Here is a 15201-nt window from a genome sequence, read left to right as displayed (position 1 = left end):
TTTTTTTCTACCGTCACATATCGCGCGTTTTGCACACACGCGGACGGTATGTCATATAATAATATATTATTTTACACAGGTACACGATATTATCCGCGAGATCATTAAGGGGATAAATTCGATTATGTTATTAAATAATTCCGTAGGAGCGCGTTACTAGTAATTAGAATCGCGTAGTAACCCCTACTCTGACTACTACGGACCTGGCGGCGAGACTCGGCGACAGTCGGCAGAACAATCCCCACTCCCACCACGCTGGATTTCTAATAATTAATATATATCTCCGCGACAAAAATACTATTTTATTACCGTGTTATTATTATCTGACTTTGATACTGGCGCACGACATGTATAAATAAAAATTCAAAACATAGAATGATCGTATAGGTATAATAATATCTTATCGATAATGTACAATTCATAATATTATATTAGCTTATTGCTTGTAATACTATTGTACATATTTTGTCATTTGTTATTCTACTTTCAATGTCTGCACACGTTTTATTTGATTACCTATCTACTTTTATTGGATAAATTATGGCAAACAAAAAACATGGGAAACAAAGTAAATGCAAAAAGAGAAGTGCAAAGTCGAAATGCATACAAAATTTACTTTTGAGTAGGTATAAAAAAACTGAAAAAATAAATAATGAAGATAATACCAATAATCTTGAAGAGGATATGGATATCCAAAAATCAAATGAAACGTAAGCATAAAAATATGGGCAAATGGATACCACTCATATTATATATAATATATAGGTATATACTAATTTCAAGTAAAATTATTAAAAGTAAATAGTAATTCAGTTTTGTAAATAAGAATTATGACGCAACACCAGATTTCGAATTTTCGACAAAATTGAATAATTTTTTTGTATTACCTAACTCAAAAACGAATTAACATAGATACTCGAAATTTTCACAAACATTTTAAGATTGCATTCCCTGTACATGATAAAATCTTTCAAATATTTTGACTCATTTTGAGCTATTTATGGATTTATAAAAAGGCTTGTTATTTTTTTTTTCCATAAATTATGCGAAAAAAAATTTGCTTGGACAAAAACATTAAAAACTCAATAGAAGGTTATAATCATTATTATGTGATATAATTACTGTATTTAAAAATATCCTAGACTGACTGACCATCTTCGCTTAGAATCGTTTTTCATGTATAATTATACTTTTTTCGTATTTTATACATTTACTCAGACACCTACCGTGTGAACAGTGTGGTATGGCGGTACCCACTTGCCCACATTTTTTATCTATAATTTTTTGTATAATATATGTATATAAATATATTAATATATAATATATATTATATAATATATTTATTTATGTATATAATATAATACAATATATTTATACAGAAATATTCAATGTTTTTATGATAGTGTCAATAACGATGATAATGACTACTTACAACTATCAGACCATTCGGGATTAGATGAATCTACATTACCAAATTTGAATGTTGAGTACGTAAAATCTAATGAACCTACATTATCAGGGCGCCGAGTAGTAGACATAGAACATTTTATGAAACAAATGATGGAACTGGGTAAACATGGTAGTAAATGTACTATGGGACGATTTGTACTAATCAAAGAAGTACAAAATGGTGTAGGATTTAAACTTTATTTCAAATGCCATGTTTGTGACCGTCATCAAATTGTCACATCAGACAGAGAATCATCTGTAGATAATGTCAATAATGCGTTAGTTTGGGGAGCATTATCAATCGGTATTGGACATCGTCAGATTGAAGATTTACTCGCAGTTATGGACTGTCCATCACCATCGTTTAAAAAATTTAAACGACATGAAGTTATTATAGGAAAGGTAGATAAACATATAAAAGATAATTAAACCTTGTTATTCCAAAGCTAAAGGTAATAGTGATTTATGGTAATTTAATTTACCATTATTCAATTATAGGTGTGGGAACAACAAATTTCAGAAATGTTGAAAAAAAATGGAGAGCAGGAAAAAAAAATTGCCATACAAAAAGGAAATTTATATAAAGGAACTCCTTACATCACAGTGATAGGTGATGGTGGTTGGGCTAAAAGAAGTTACGGACATGGTTTCAATTCTCAATCAGGCGTGGTAATTTTAGAAATCTTATAAGTTATAACTAGGGATCGGATTTATATGTATTTAATATTTATGAAACCAAAATATGTATTTTACTAATACTTAATTATTATTTTTTTTTTAAATGTAAATATAGGTATCTAGATAATTAGTCGGATATTTTATGTCAAAGGGGAAATATGTATTCGCATATGCATATAAATAAGCCCTATAGATATAAAATGTATATAATAATATAATATATAATATATTTGTTTTTAATAATATTATAGAAAAAAACGGTAGTTTTTGCCAAAAACCAGCTTTCTACTAGTTTTAGATAGGTAATCATTTTTAGATTCTGAACGGAGTGATGAATGTATTGATTTTACAAAGATGTGTTTTTTTTTTTTATTAATTTTTGTGTCTGTCATCACGTTTTGGAGTAGTAATAATGCTCCGATTTTTGACTTCAGCCCCTCTTTGAATAGGAAAATTCATCTTGTTGGTACTTTGAGGTAAAAGTAAACATTTTCCAACAGTTTTCAAAAAAATCGAGAAAAACAAAAAAAAAGTGACAGAAAAACGGCAATTTTACGAAAAAACCACTTTTCGACAAAATCGATTTTTTGACAAAATATTTAAAATATGCAATAATAATTTTTTTAATTTAAAATCCTTATATCACGAAATACATATATGTATCGAATCTGATTTATTTTATCTTAACTTTACGTATGATATATATTTAACTATACGCAAGAACTATTAAGAATAGTTTTTATTTTATAGGGAATAATTATTGGTGCAGAAACAAAAAAGCCCGTCTATGTAGGTGTAAGAAACAAATATTGTAGTACATGTTCTTCTGCATCCAAAAATAATAAAAAAATAGATCATTTGTGTTTCCGAAATTATGATGGTTCTTCAACAGGTATGGAACAAGATATTATTGTAGAAGGCTTTCGCCAAAGCCTAGAACAACATGGTTTAATATATAAATATTATATTGGCGATGGTGATTCAAGTGTGTATGCCAGAATAGTTGAAAAAGTATCGTATGGTCGAGATGTTATCAAATTAGAATGTGCTAATCATATAACTCGTAATCTCCACGATGGCCTACGAAAATTGGTGGCAAATAAACATTTCCCATTACATGTGCGCAAAGTTTTAACTTATGGTTCTCCATCTCCCTTAGAAAGATTGGTTAAAGGGGTACGGACTGCAATTAAAGAGTGTGGAAAATCACATAATGTAAACATACTGCGAGAAGATTTAAAAAATGCACCATATCATGTTCTCGGTTCTCATAAAAATTGTCGTCCTACATATTGTACACGGTCAAATATGAATGAAAAGGACAATGTGCCATTAATGGAAAGTGGCAAAATAATGTCAGAAATTTTAGCAATTGTTGATAAAGTAACGAGAAAAGCCGATCGTCTAGTTTTCAACACTACAACTAATATAGCTGAAAACTTTATGAGCTTAGTTGCAAAATTTACTGGCGGTAAAAGAGTAAATTATACCAAAACAGGCTCATATCAAAGAAGAGTATTAGGTGCAACCCAAGTTCACTCTAGGGGCCAGTCTTGGCATTTAAGTCCATGGAAAAAATTATCAGGAAAAAGTCCCGGCAAGTTTTTTAAAAAAAATTTAACGAGGCGTATTGCAATGACAACTTTAAACTCAAAGTATAAAAAACAAAAAAAAATTAGATTTAAAGTAAGTGGAGGTGACAAAAGTACAGTGAATCATGATTTTGATTACGGTCCAGACGCTGCTGGGCTGGATATGACTGAAGAGGATTTTAAATTTAACGTCAATAAAAAGTTAGAAGAGTTAAAAAAAGATTCTTTTTCAACCGAAACAATCGAACAATTACAAAAAAACACTATTGGTCAACATGATAATGTAGTCTGGCACGAAGCAAAGAAAAATAGACTCACCGCTTCTAATTTCGGGACAGTTATTTGTAGAAAATCAACTACATCTTGTCATAATTTAGTGAAAACATTATTATACAGTAAAAATATTATTTCGAAACATATTGAATTTGGACGACAAAATGAAAAAGTGGTTATCCGACAATTCGAAAATCAGTATAACAAAACTGTAAGACCGTGTGGGTTGTTTGTTGATGAACAATATCCATTTTTGGGCGCAAGTCCCGATGGTTTAGTTGATGACGATAAAATAATAGAGGTCAAGTGTACGCCGTCTATAGGACAAAAAACCTTAGAAGATGCAGCTCTTGATAAAAAGTTGCAGTTTTGTTTAGAGCTTACAGAAACAGGTCAACTTAAACTCAAAGAAAACCATAAATATTATTGGCAAATTCAAGGCCAACTAAACATTACAAAAAAAATAGAATGTATTTTTATTTTATTCAGTATGGGAAATAATCTTTATGTGCAGAATATCAACAGGGACGAATATCTTTGGACAAATAAGATGCTTCCAAAATTAATCAATTTCTACATGGACTGTATGTTGCCTGAAATTGTAGATCCTCGAGTTCCAAGAGGTTTACGAATACGAGATCCGGCGAAAATAACGGAAGCACAATTTCAAATAAAAAAGAAATTTAAAAATTTAAAGTAAGAATTGAAAAATGTCATATTATGTAATTTTAAATGTGTTATTTATAATTTTTAATATTTTGTATTTTTTTTTAATTGCATTGATAACTATACTGTTATAATAATATTATACGCATTTTATTAATAATACCTTATATTTATTTATATAGTTAATTCTACCGATGATTACATTTATTTATTTAGTCATGGCTATATTCATATCAAAAAACTAAAATTAATAATCACTTTCCTAAAAGGGTTAGTACAATACACCGTAATTTTTTAACACGGGAGATGAGACCAATTGTCGATTGCAGGCACTCATAGCGCAGAATAAAGAGTGTTTTTCTGTCGCCGTAGGCCTATAGGCTATATATTACGTCGCATCTGCGTCGACAACCAACAACCGACTAGCAGCCAGCGCGCCGTTGCGCTTTGCCGCCGCCGCTAAGCAGCGCTAACAGTGGAATACGATAAATTGCGTGCATGCGTTGGGTATTAGGGGAGGAGCCAACAAAATTGAATAAACCAAATCTTAGTTCCTTTCCAAATTACTCAATAGTTAAAATATTTTTGATCTGAAAAAATAAACTGATTCATAATAGTAATACCTATATACCAACGTTGATTTTTTTTTCGTATTTTGATTATTAAAAAAAATATTTAAGAAAAACCATTTTACCACTAAGAGGTAAGTTTGAACCCAAATAACCTTTAAAAATAATCATCAACAAAGAAACAGCCAACGACAGTATTCTAGGCAATATGTCAATATGATATATTCAAAGTTACAGACTCCTAACTACAAAACTCAGACTAGTAGGAAGGAACTCAAAATGCGAAATTTCAATTTTTGAACTGTATTTATAGCCAAAAAAATGAACAAATATTTTTTTTAATATTTTTTAGTTTCATCTTAAGTCATGTTTTAACTTTAGGTATACGCATTTCAATGATTTAATAAAAAAAAAAAGATCGGATATTGCCCCTTAAGTACGCGCGTGTATTACCTATATATTATAATATTTGAACCGCCGCCGGTAACCGACACCTGTCAAATTTCGATCGTCGCAATAATAATATACGCGAGTGCGTTATAATGTAACGACAATGTGATATGATTGCTAAGCTTTGCGCGACGGGGTCGGTGTGCGCATATATACACGCGTTGACGCGTCAACACACCACACGGCCCGCGCGCTCGTACCATCGCACCTCGACGGACGACGGGTAAATCACGCGGCGTGTTTATTTTTCTCGCGCCTACGACCCGCGGGTCCGTTATGTCAACCGACAGTCGTGCGCACGGTCGGTCCCCGCGGAACCGTCGAACGGCAACGGGAAAAAGCCCTAACACCTCTCGTCTCCGCGCAGAGTCGCCCGTCGTCTCGTCCGCACCGCAACTATTATAATATAATAATATAGTACGGTTCCTCCGTCGCGCCGAGACCACTGTACCGTCTCTTATACCCAAACCGCGGTATAGACCGCGCGTTCTCCGATCGGCCGCCCGAGTCCGGTCTATAATAACAATAATAGTATAGTATAATATTGATGTGACAAAACGACATTGTTCGCATCGAATAATATTTGTCATAATTCGTTTACACACACAACGATTATAATAATATCATCATCGCCGCCGTCGTCGTCGTGGTCGTAGTTGTTATTTCGCTATTATCGCGCGAACAAAAAACGTCACGATCACGCGACCTGTCACATCTGCTCGGCGGTTTGGCGAACACAAAAGATCCGCTCCGACAAAACATATCGTACGCAAACACGCCAACCCGCAAAGCTCGTCGTACCTATATAAAAACGATACCGATTGCGACGACATAATATACATCACCACAGCGCGATCGATGTTATTGCCCGACGACATTTCTGTTCCGGTTAATTTTTTTCGTTTCTTCCGCATCGATTACGCGTCACATCGCGTGATTACCACTAAGACGCCAACGAAGACGACGACGACGACGATGGCCGTCGACGGTAAAAAAACTTGCAGCCGACTCGCCGCCGCGACCGTCCTCTGGCTGTTCGTCGCGATCTTCGCAAATCAGGTCGGTAACTATAGTATATGTATATAGTGATATGCATCGCGTGTCAATATCATATGAGTCGTTGACACGACATAGCCTCCGATCTAAGAGACCCTACTCGTATAGTATTTTTAGGACACACAAAAATGGTTTTAAAAATAATAAAATAAACGTCTACGATCTACAGGAACAAATTTTAACGCTATAGGTTATCAAGTCTTAGGCTGGCAGCGCCGTGAGTGTTATTTTATGTATAGAAAAAAATTACTGTCGAAATTCAATGTTTGCAGTGGAAGTATTATATTGACAATGTTTTGCCACGCTCGATGTTTTATCGCATAATAATATTATATAGCTATTGTATTTTTGCCAAGATTTTATAGGAGATTTTTCGAACGACCGATGGATACGTTTTTTAAATTTTTAATCGCACATAGAAAGTATTTCATAAACGATCTATATAGTAGCGGCTGGTAACCTGCAATATAATATTATGTGTTTCATTTATTATTTTTCATTAATTGTACGACGAGACAGCCAATATAGGAGATTATTTTATAAAATTATAACTTATTTTTTTCTGATTACAGAGATTTCAAACCCTAAAAATCTTAAATGCATATGAGGTTTTTTTCGTTTCGACTACGATATTATAGAAATATTGATTTATTATTGGCCTATATCCTTATTTTAATTGTTATTTTCGAAGTGACCATCGAATATATTGTCACCCTTTATAATATGATAACGTAACGCATAAAATATCTTTGGAAATAAATTTGATCCACTCGTCTCGTTTGCTCAAAATCGATATAGTGACCTGCTCAATGACGAGGTGCCCTTTGAACTTTCTCTATCCATTTATAATATATATAATATAATGTATGAATATACACAACAGACCGAGTTCCCAATTTTGGTTTTAATTTAGCTTAATATGCGTTAATCGTTAACACGATATACATTACATAGCTAGGTGCGTAAAAGGCCATAACATTAGATAACTATCGTACATTCACTATGGATTGATTAATTAGGAAGGTGTGTACTTTCGATTTACCGCCGGGGTTTATATATTTATTGTATTGATGTTATTATTATTTTAGCGATGCTTTTATTTAAATAAAAAAATATTCATAATTATTTTACCTCTATATATTATACATACATTATAAGCAATATGTTATAGTTATATGTATTTATCATTTATTTGAAATATATATACAATCTGTGAATAACTTTTCACATGTAAATAATAGTATATAAATTACATTAATAATAAATATGATTACGCGGAAAGTATTACTATTATTATTATTTCACTTATCCAAATACGATGCTTTTAGCTCTAAAGATTACGGCACAGGCGATCAAGGATCGATTCTATTTATCATGTATAATCAGTGTGCCGATGATGAACTCAAGGGAAATACAAATTTTAATATTCTCGTGGCTCCTTGAAGTTGTATATCATTCACACACGCTGGTCCGCATTACATTATTGTTTAATTAATTATTTTGTTCCGTTAAAAAATAATTAAAATTAACATTTTTAAATTTAGATTTATTATAACACAAACTATGTAACATGTTAACCAAAAAACCATAGGCGTATTTACAGACAGGGAGGGGGGTTGTTGTTATTAATGTTTGAAAATGTTTTGAAAATTTGTTTTTTTTTTGTTTTAATAAGCTTTATTTTTACTTGCATTTGTCATCAATGATCGTTTTTTATAATATTATAAAAATAACTAAAAGTATTTCTATCAACAATAAATAGATAAATAAAATATAAATCGTATAATAACACACAGAAATACTCAATATTTACAGTACAATAGTAGGTATATATATACTATACTAAAATTTGAAAATGGACCTATGGACGTATGATGTTACTATCGATTATATTAAAAATTTAAAAACCGTTCATAATATTTTTTCTTTTGTTACAGTCTGTAGTACAAAACTATTATAATAAATCATTGATGATATGAGTAATACTATATAACCGTGTCTCATCACGGAGTAGTCAGTAGGCAACTATATGCGCATTATGTATATCGTTTGTATATTCCGTATCTAACGCGGTATTCTTAATTTTTTTTCTAATACTTACAATAGTGTTCTATTTTAAAATCATTTTGAATACTATTCAGACTTCACTCGTTTTAACGTCACCTACTGTAAAAGTCTAGACACGGTTATGTGAAAACGACATAATATTATATTAATCATTATTAATTTTAATAAAAATGTTAATGTTGATATGATGTATTGACATAATAATAATATTATATCACGCATGCATTCATGCTATTGTACTGTGTTATTCTTGAATATCATACTTAATACTTTTAAATAAATGATATAAATGTTTTAATGATGTTTTTGAATACATTTGATTACATATTGGCAGTGGCGGCTCGTAGTAGTTTAGCACAAGAGTGCGATGAAAAAATTTAAGAACTCTAATATATCACACAAAAAATTAAAATGATAAAATAATAATACAAAATTAAACACGTTGAGCGTCGTTGCCGTCCGATTTGAGCGACAAAATTCACCGCACATCATAAGTTCTATAGCCACCGCATCATCGTGATAATATTATTATTACTCGTATATTAATATTATACCTATAGTTTATACGGGAAACCGGTATTTTTATATACGATTCAAAATGTCGCACAAGCTACAGCGTTGCATAGGCCTATATAGCTATCCATATATCCGTATAATAACATCGCGAGTTCGTAACGATATTCTAATAAATAATGAAAATAATTTTAATAATAATTAAAAATATATTTAATTGTTAATTTGTTAATGTATAATATACTATGTACTAAAATATGTACCTATTTATTTTGTAAATATATTTGTACTATAAATTGTTAATTTCTGTAAAGAGTGCGACCGCACCATCGCACATATGTACGAGCCGCCACTGCATAATATTGGGAAAAACTTAAATTAAATACGAGTATATAATATATAATTTTAAATTATATATATGTGTGAGTGTGTGTTAGGTTTTACAGTTATAAATTTATAGTTTATTATACATTTGAATGGTAATAATATTCATAAATAGTAAATATCTACACAATCAAAGTTAATTATTTTATTTCACGTTGTCTTAATAATATAATTATATATGCGATATTTTAGAACTATGTACACTGCCAAGCAATAGGAGAAGAGCAACAGCGCTTACAACAAAATGGCCAACAATTATTAAATCAAAACCAACAAGAAGCACTACTACAACAGCAACAACAGCAACAACAGCAACAACAGCAACAAGAACAGCAACAGCTACCATCACTACAACAACTACCATCATTACAACAACTACCATCACTACAACAACTACCATCACTACAACAACTACCATCACTACAACAACTACCATCACTACAACAACTATCACCACCACAGCAACCACAATCACCACCACAGCAACCACTACCACCACCACAGCAACCACTATCACCACCACAGCAACCACTATCACCACCACAGCAACCACTATCATCATCACAGCTACCACCACCAAATCGGCCACAATCATCTGGAGTAATGGGTCCATTAAATATGATGGAAAATAGTGTACAACCAAGTATAAATAAAATGACTGAAGAAGCAATTAATCCTGACTTTGGATCAAATCCAATAACACAACAATTGAGCAATGGTGCAGGTTCATTGAATATACCGATTGGTGACCGAGTACCACCAATGCTTTCCGGCAGTTCACCTATGGTAACTGGTTCTCAACAGTCTCAATTACCCATGCAGACTGGTGGTCCACCACAGGCGCCAAGCTTCGTTGAAACTAAACCATCTCAAGGAATGATCCCAAACTCACCATCATTGCAGACAAATCTGCCATCAGTCCAAAATACATGGAGTCTTCCCCCATCGGTTAACGAACCTATGAATAATCCACATTTAAATAACCCACAACACCATTTGAATAATCTGCAAAATCCTTTGTATAACCATCCACACCAATATCCACAGTCGATGCAACAGAAACCAATGATGCAGTTACTGCCACACTCACAAAGACTTTCTCCGAATTACCACTTTCCCGCAAGGATGCCCATGGATCAACAGGTCCAGAGACCAAACCAAATGCCATATTATATAAACGGCAATAGTGGCAACGGGTATGAAGTTCCGATCCAAACGTCAAGCAATGTACCAAGTTTTCCGAGCCAGTTAAATTCATTTATGAATCCAGGTAGGTACCTACCATTATAATTTAAATTATCCCGAACAGTAATCCGTTGACAAAGGTCAATCCTGATATCTGACTAAAGAATACTACAAGCGGGGTCACCCTTAAGATTTGCAGGATTATCGATATTAAATAATTGCGTGGAACGTTAAGAAAATTACAGCTAATCTATAACATTTTTTTTTAATTTTTAAGTATCTTAGGAATATCTGTTTTTTTTTTACTTTTCAAGCAGAAAAGAGTTTAGTCTTTGAATGGCAAAAATAAATTTCTAAGGAATAAATTAAGGCTAAAAACCAGACGAAAGTTCTAAATTTTCTCTTTCTCCACCGTGTATAGGAACTTACCTCTTTACTGAAAACGGCACTACCAAGTTGTATAACTCATTAAAATTGTACATGGTCATGGAATTATGATATCAAATGAAAAATGTTATCGTTTCTATCAAAATTAATCTATTAAATCCATTCTATCAGCTAGAAAAACTATTTTTCAATGTAATTTCTAAACTACATTATCACATGCTAAGTACTGTTAAACGTCTTCAGCTATCTTGTGTTTATTTTAAGCCTGCGAACGCATTTTAATCGTAATACACTAATACGTACCTATTTACTATTATATATTTTAATACATATTTAATTATATTTTATACTACACGGATTTTTATTATAAACGAGGCCCACGAGACTTTAAAAAAAAAATAGATTACCTAAGACAGCGCTAAAAACGGTTGAATACCTCCGGTTTAGATGGATAATTATGATAATTTATTAGTTATTACCTATCATACTACACCACACTCGTTGTTTACAGGAGAACTACTGCAGCCCATGCAAATGTTCAGTAATATGATGCCGGCGAATCCGATGCAGATGGTCCAGAAGCCGGTGGAAATGATATTCAACACGGTCGACAAGTTTGGCAGGTACGGCGAGGGCGTAAAGGAAGGCTTATCCACCGCGTTCAGGGGCGTAGTTGGCAAAATATTAGATCAAACCCAATCGGGGGCGCAGACAGTCTTCGACCTAGGCTCGAACGGAACCAATGCTATCCTTAATTTCGGACGGAGACTGTTGGTGCCGGAAACCCTCAGGAACCAGCAGAATCCAACTCAATACGGTGGCCAGTATTATTCACCGCAGCAGGGTATGCAGCCTCAGAATTACGCCTTCAATCCTCAAATGTCACCCCCCAACTACGGTGGAATGGGCTATAATAATATGCAGCCCCAGGCGGGGACAGGGCAAGTAACGGCCGGTAACAGTAACGGTCAGATGTCCACACAGCGCACAGCTCCGCAATATAATACCGAGTACGCGTCACAGGATGATCAGAATATGCCGAACTCCGGCATGTCCAACCCCATTAGCGGATCGCAGCCGATTGTCCGGTACGGCCAACCCTGAAGACATTCTAGTGCTGTCTCGGAGTGTGCCCAAGCCACCGGTCCTCCGCCTTTTTATCTTTCTTCAGTATTCCTTCTCTCGTATACACGTATCACATATATACATATATTATAACAATGCATTATTATATGTATTATTATTTTAGGGCTGGGATTTTAATGCCCTAAAAAAAATATATAAATAAATAATGAGCAAAAAAGACTTGATAATATATCCGAAAATGTAATTCTTTGAGTTTGGGATGTGAAAAAGTATATATTATAATAATACATAGCTGATTGGTAATAGGAAAATTAAAATAAATATAATATTGTTTTCGCCCCTTTAAATGTGTTTTAGATACGAAAACGGTGGTCGACGAGTGTTACGCGTGGGATATAAATTGTGAAAAATGATCTTAAAAGATTAATTTTATCAAATTGTTTGAAGAAACAAAATAAAAATAAACAGAATCGCATAAACACTTGTAAAGCATTAAAGCTACCTATGATTTACAACACAATTGAAACAAATTACGTCGTATCATTGTATCAAAATCTCAGCCCTAATTATATTTAATTGTATATAATAATAAGCGCGATTATGTGTACATTTACATTGGTAGGCACCTATTATTTATATGTTACCTACCTATAGTGTATTTTTCAATATTATTGTTACATTTTAGTACTTACATGCACCCAATGATACCTATACCGTACAGATAGTCGTGTCCAATATAAAATTAAAAATCATAGAAAGATAATACCTATACATTATTTAGGAATAGGTGTAGGTATCAACATTATGTTATACATAGAAGCAGACCATCAAAGTAGCCTATACTTCATCTCTGTATTAATGTTTCAAAACTATAATATGTTGTCAATTTAAATACCTCTATTTTTATGAATTAACTGCACGTTTAACTTGAGTAAAGTATAATAATCACGAACACAACCAGGGTGCTGGTACCACAACGCATCCAAATTTTATTATTATTACTACTAATTAATATACCTATTACCTAGTGTTTATAAGTTGAAACGACATAATACGTATAAAATAACATGTACATGTACCTAACTATAAGTTTAAAGCATACCCATATAAGCAGCTATGGGTATGTACAAAATATTTATTTATTCGTTAAAAATAATAACTTAAATTGTTTATTAGAAAACATAAAATGACTGGGAGAGCACTTTTTTATTGCACTATGATCGTCTAGATTTTAGAAGGAAGTAGCAGAGTAGAGTATAATAATTATTATTGTTAATATGGTGTCCACGTAATATATGGTTTATACATGACTTGTACTATTTATATTTAATTTTATAGTATAGACTGCAGTCACTATCCATATCACTTCGTACACTAACTATATTGACACGTACAATCAGTAGCGGCGCCAGGGATGGGCAAGGTAAGGGCCATGGTCCTACCACTGGCCTAACCTTAGACATAATATTATAATAATATACCAATATACTATTATACCAATATGTACTCATTTTTCATTTTTTGTGGCCCTACCTTATAATTGTTGACATCCCATTGGCCCTACCTAAAAAAACATCCGGGCGCCGTCACTGTGCACAATCATATATAGGTATAAGAATTGGATCGAGTACTGTTGTCATGTTTCCCGGCATTTTTAGATCTTAGAAATATAAAATTCAAACTGCAAAACAATTTACCGTATACAAATATTCAAACTACTAAGATAGTTGTATTTTTTCAATACAATTGTTTTCTATGTCTACATGATAATTAAAAATTTGTATATAAATTCAAGTTTGTAAACATTTTGGGTGTTGATTTATTGTTTTAACTACAGTCAACTAATTAGGAACCTACCTACCCTTAACCAAAATTGATTTTGATAAATTTAAAAACTTAAAACAGTTAAAACTATTTACATTATTCAATACATTTCCTGTAGTAGATAGGTTAAAGAATATGGGGAAATAATAAACTTATGGAGACCTATCAAACAATAATATACTTTTAAATACATCTTACCAGTTACCAAGTAGATGCAAATTTCTAATCAATAAGTTGAAAGTTCTGTTAAGAGTTAAGATTTTTGGTGTATTTGCTCCTTCTGCAAGAAAATGTGTGGAAAATAAGGACAAATTAATAACTTACCAAAAGCATAGAAAAAAATACAACAATTATGCGTTACTCAATTTAAAAGATCAATCTGAAATTTTAATAATTTTTTCAAAATATGTATATATATTTGTGTAAACCTATAGATAGATTACCTGTAAATTATACAACATATAAAATAAATATAATGCCTATTTCATATAGCCATATAGGTATTGTGATATCATAAGAGTCATAGGACCTACATCAAAATGATATATATATATATATATATATATATATATAATATACATATATACACCTGTAACTTATAGGTACAATACAACAATATATCATATTATAATGCCATAATGCTATAAAGGCAATAATATAGTTGATTTATAAAAAATAATAAATAAATCAATATACACTTAGATAAATTATTTGTGAATGTGTGTGTTTTGTATGAACAATGATGAGCAATTAAAAAGAAATAATATTGTATTGCCTTACATATAACTGTATTTTCACTTTGTTGTTATTCGTGTGAAGTGTGTGAAGTGTTGCATTTAAATCATAAAAATACAATAATTTATATAACCCATGTAGGCATAATACATATAATTCAAAATGAAAGTATATTTTATCAAAATAGATCATTTAGAAACTGTATATTAATGTGCATAATATATTATAATATAATATTATATATATACAATATATAAAAAAATGAAGTCATGTCATAACCGAATGTG

The 15201-nt window shown here is 32.0% G+C and overlaps 2 protein-coding genes across 3 annotated transcripts; both read left to right on the top strand.

Moving 5' to 3' along the window:
• Positions 1-352: 352 nt before the first annotated feature.
• LOC132927166 (uncharacterized) lies at positions 353-5652 on the top strand. Of its 2 annotated transcripts, XM_060991638.1 has the most exons (5): positions 353-710; positions 1404-1570; positions 1637-1851; positions 1948-2118; positions 2878-5652. In XM_060991638.1, exons 1-5 carry the CDS (start codon positions 541-543, stop codon positions 4690-4692), a joined length of 2538 nt encoding a protein of 845 aa, XP_060847621.1. In that variant the 5' UTR covers positions 353-540; the 3' UTR covers positions 4693-5652. The 2 variants fall into 2 exon arrangements, with proteins under 2 accessions (XP_060847621.1, XP_060847620.1); XM_060991637.1 differs by having other exon boundaries at positions 1404-1851.
• A 136-nt stretch (positions 5653-5788) lies between these two features.
• LOC132927165 (mediator of RNA polymerase II transcription subunit 15-like) lies at positions 5789-13665 on the top strand. Its single transcript, XM_060991636.1, has 3 exons — positions 5789-6736; positions 9890-10967; positions 11781-13665. The coding sequence occupies exons 1-3, from the start codon at positions 6536-6538 to the stop codon at positions 12371-12373; spliced, it is 1872 nt and encodes a 623-aa protein (XP_060847619.1). The 5' UTR covers positions 5789-6535; the 3' UTR covers positions 12374-13665.
• Positions 13666-15201: the final 1536 nt, after the last annotated feature.

Source organism: Rhopalosiphum padi, chromosome 3 (genome assembly GCF_020882245.1).
Source record: "Rhopalosiphum padi isolate XX-2018 chromosome 3, ASM2088224v1, whole genome shotgun sequence".
In the NCBI taxonomy this organism is placed as follows: domain Eukaryota; kingdom Metazoa; phylum Arthropoda; class Insecta; order Hemiptera; family Aphididae; genus Rhopalosiphum; species Rhopalosiphum padi.
The sequence above is the reverse complement of the archived record's forward strand: the minus strand, read 5'-3'. Positions and strand labels throughout refer to the sequence as shown.

Excerpts from the sequence above, each read along its gene's own strand:
- LOC132927166 (XM_060991637.1), top strand. The coding sequence starts at position 541 with ATGGCAAACAAAAAACATGGGAAACAAAGTAAATGCAAAAAGAGAAGT. Across the intron at positions 711-1,403 it reads ATCCAAAAATCAAATGAAAC|TGTCAATAACGATGATAATG; the intron begins GTAAGCATAAAA and ends TTTTTATGATAG. Across the intron at positions 2,119-2,877 it reads TCAATTCTCAATCAGGCGTG|GGAATAATTATTGGTGCAGA; the intron begins GTAATTTTAGAA and ends TTTATTTTATAG.
- LOC132927165 (XM_060991636.1), top strand. The coding sequence starts at position 6,536 with ATGTTATTGCCCGACGACATTTCTGTTCCGGTTAATTTTTTTCGTTTC. Across the intron at positions 6,737-9,889 it reads TCGCGATCTTCGCAAATCAG|AACTATGTACACTGCCAAGC; the intron begins GTCGGTAACTAT and ends GCGATATTTTAG. Across the intron at positions 10,968-11,780 it reads AAATTCATTTATGAATCCAG|GAGAACTACTGCAGCCCATG; the intron begins GTAGGTACCTAC and ends CGTTGTTTACAG.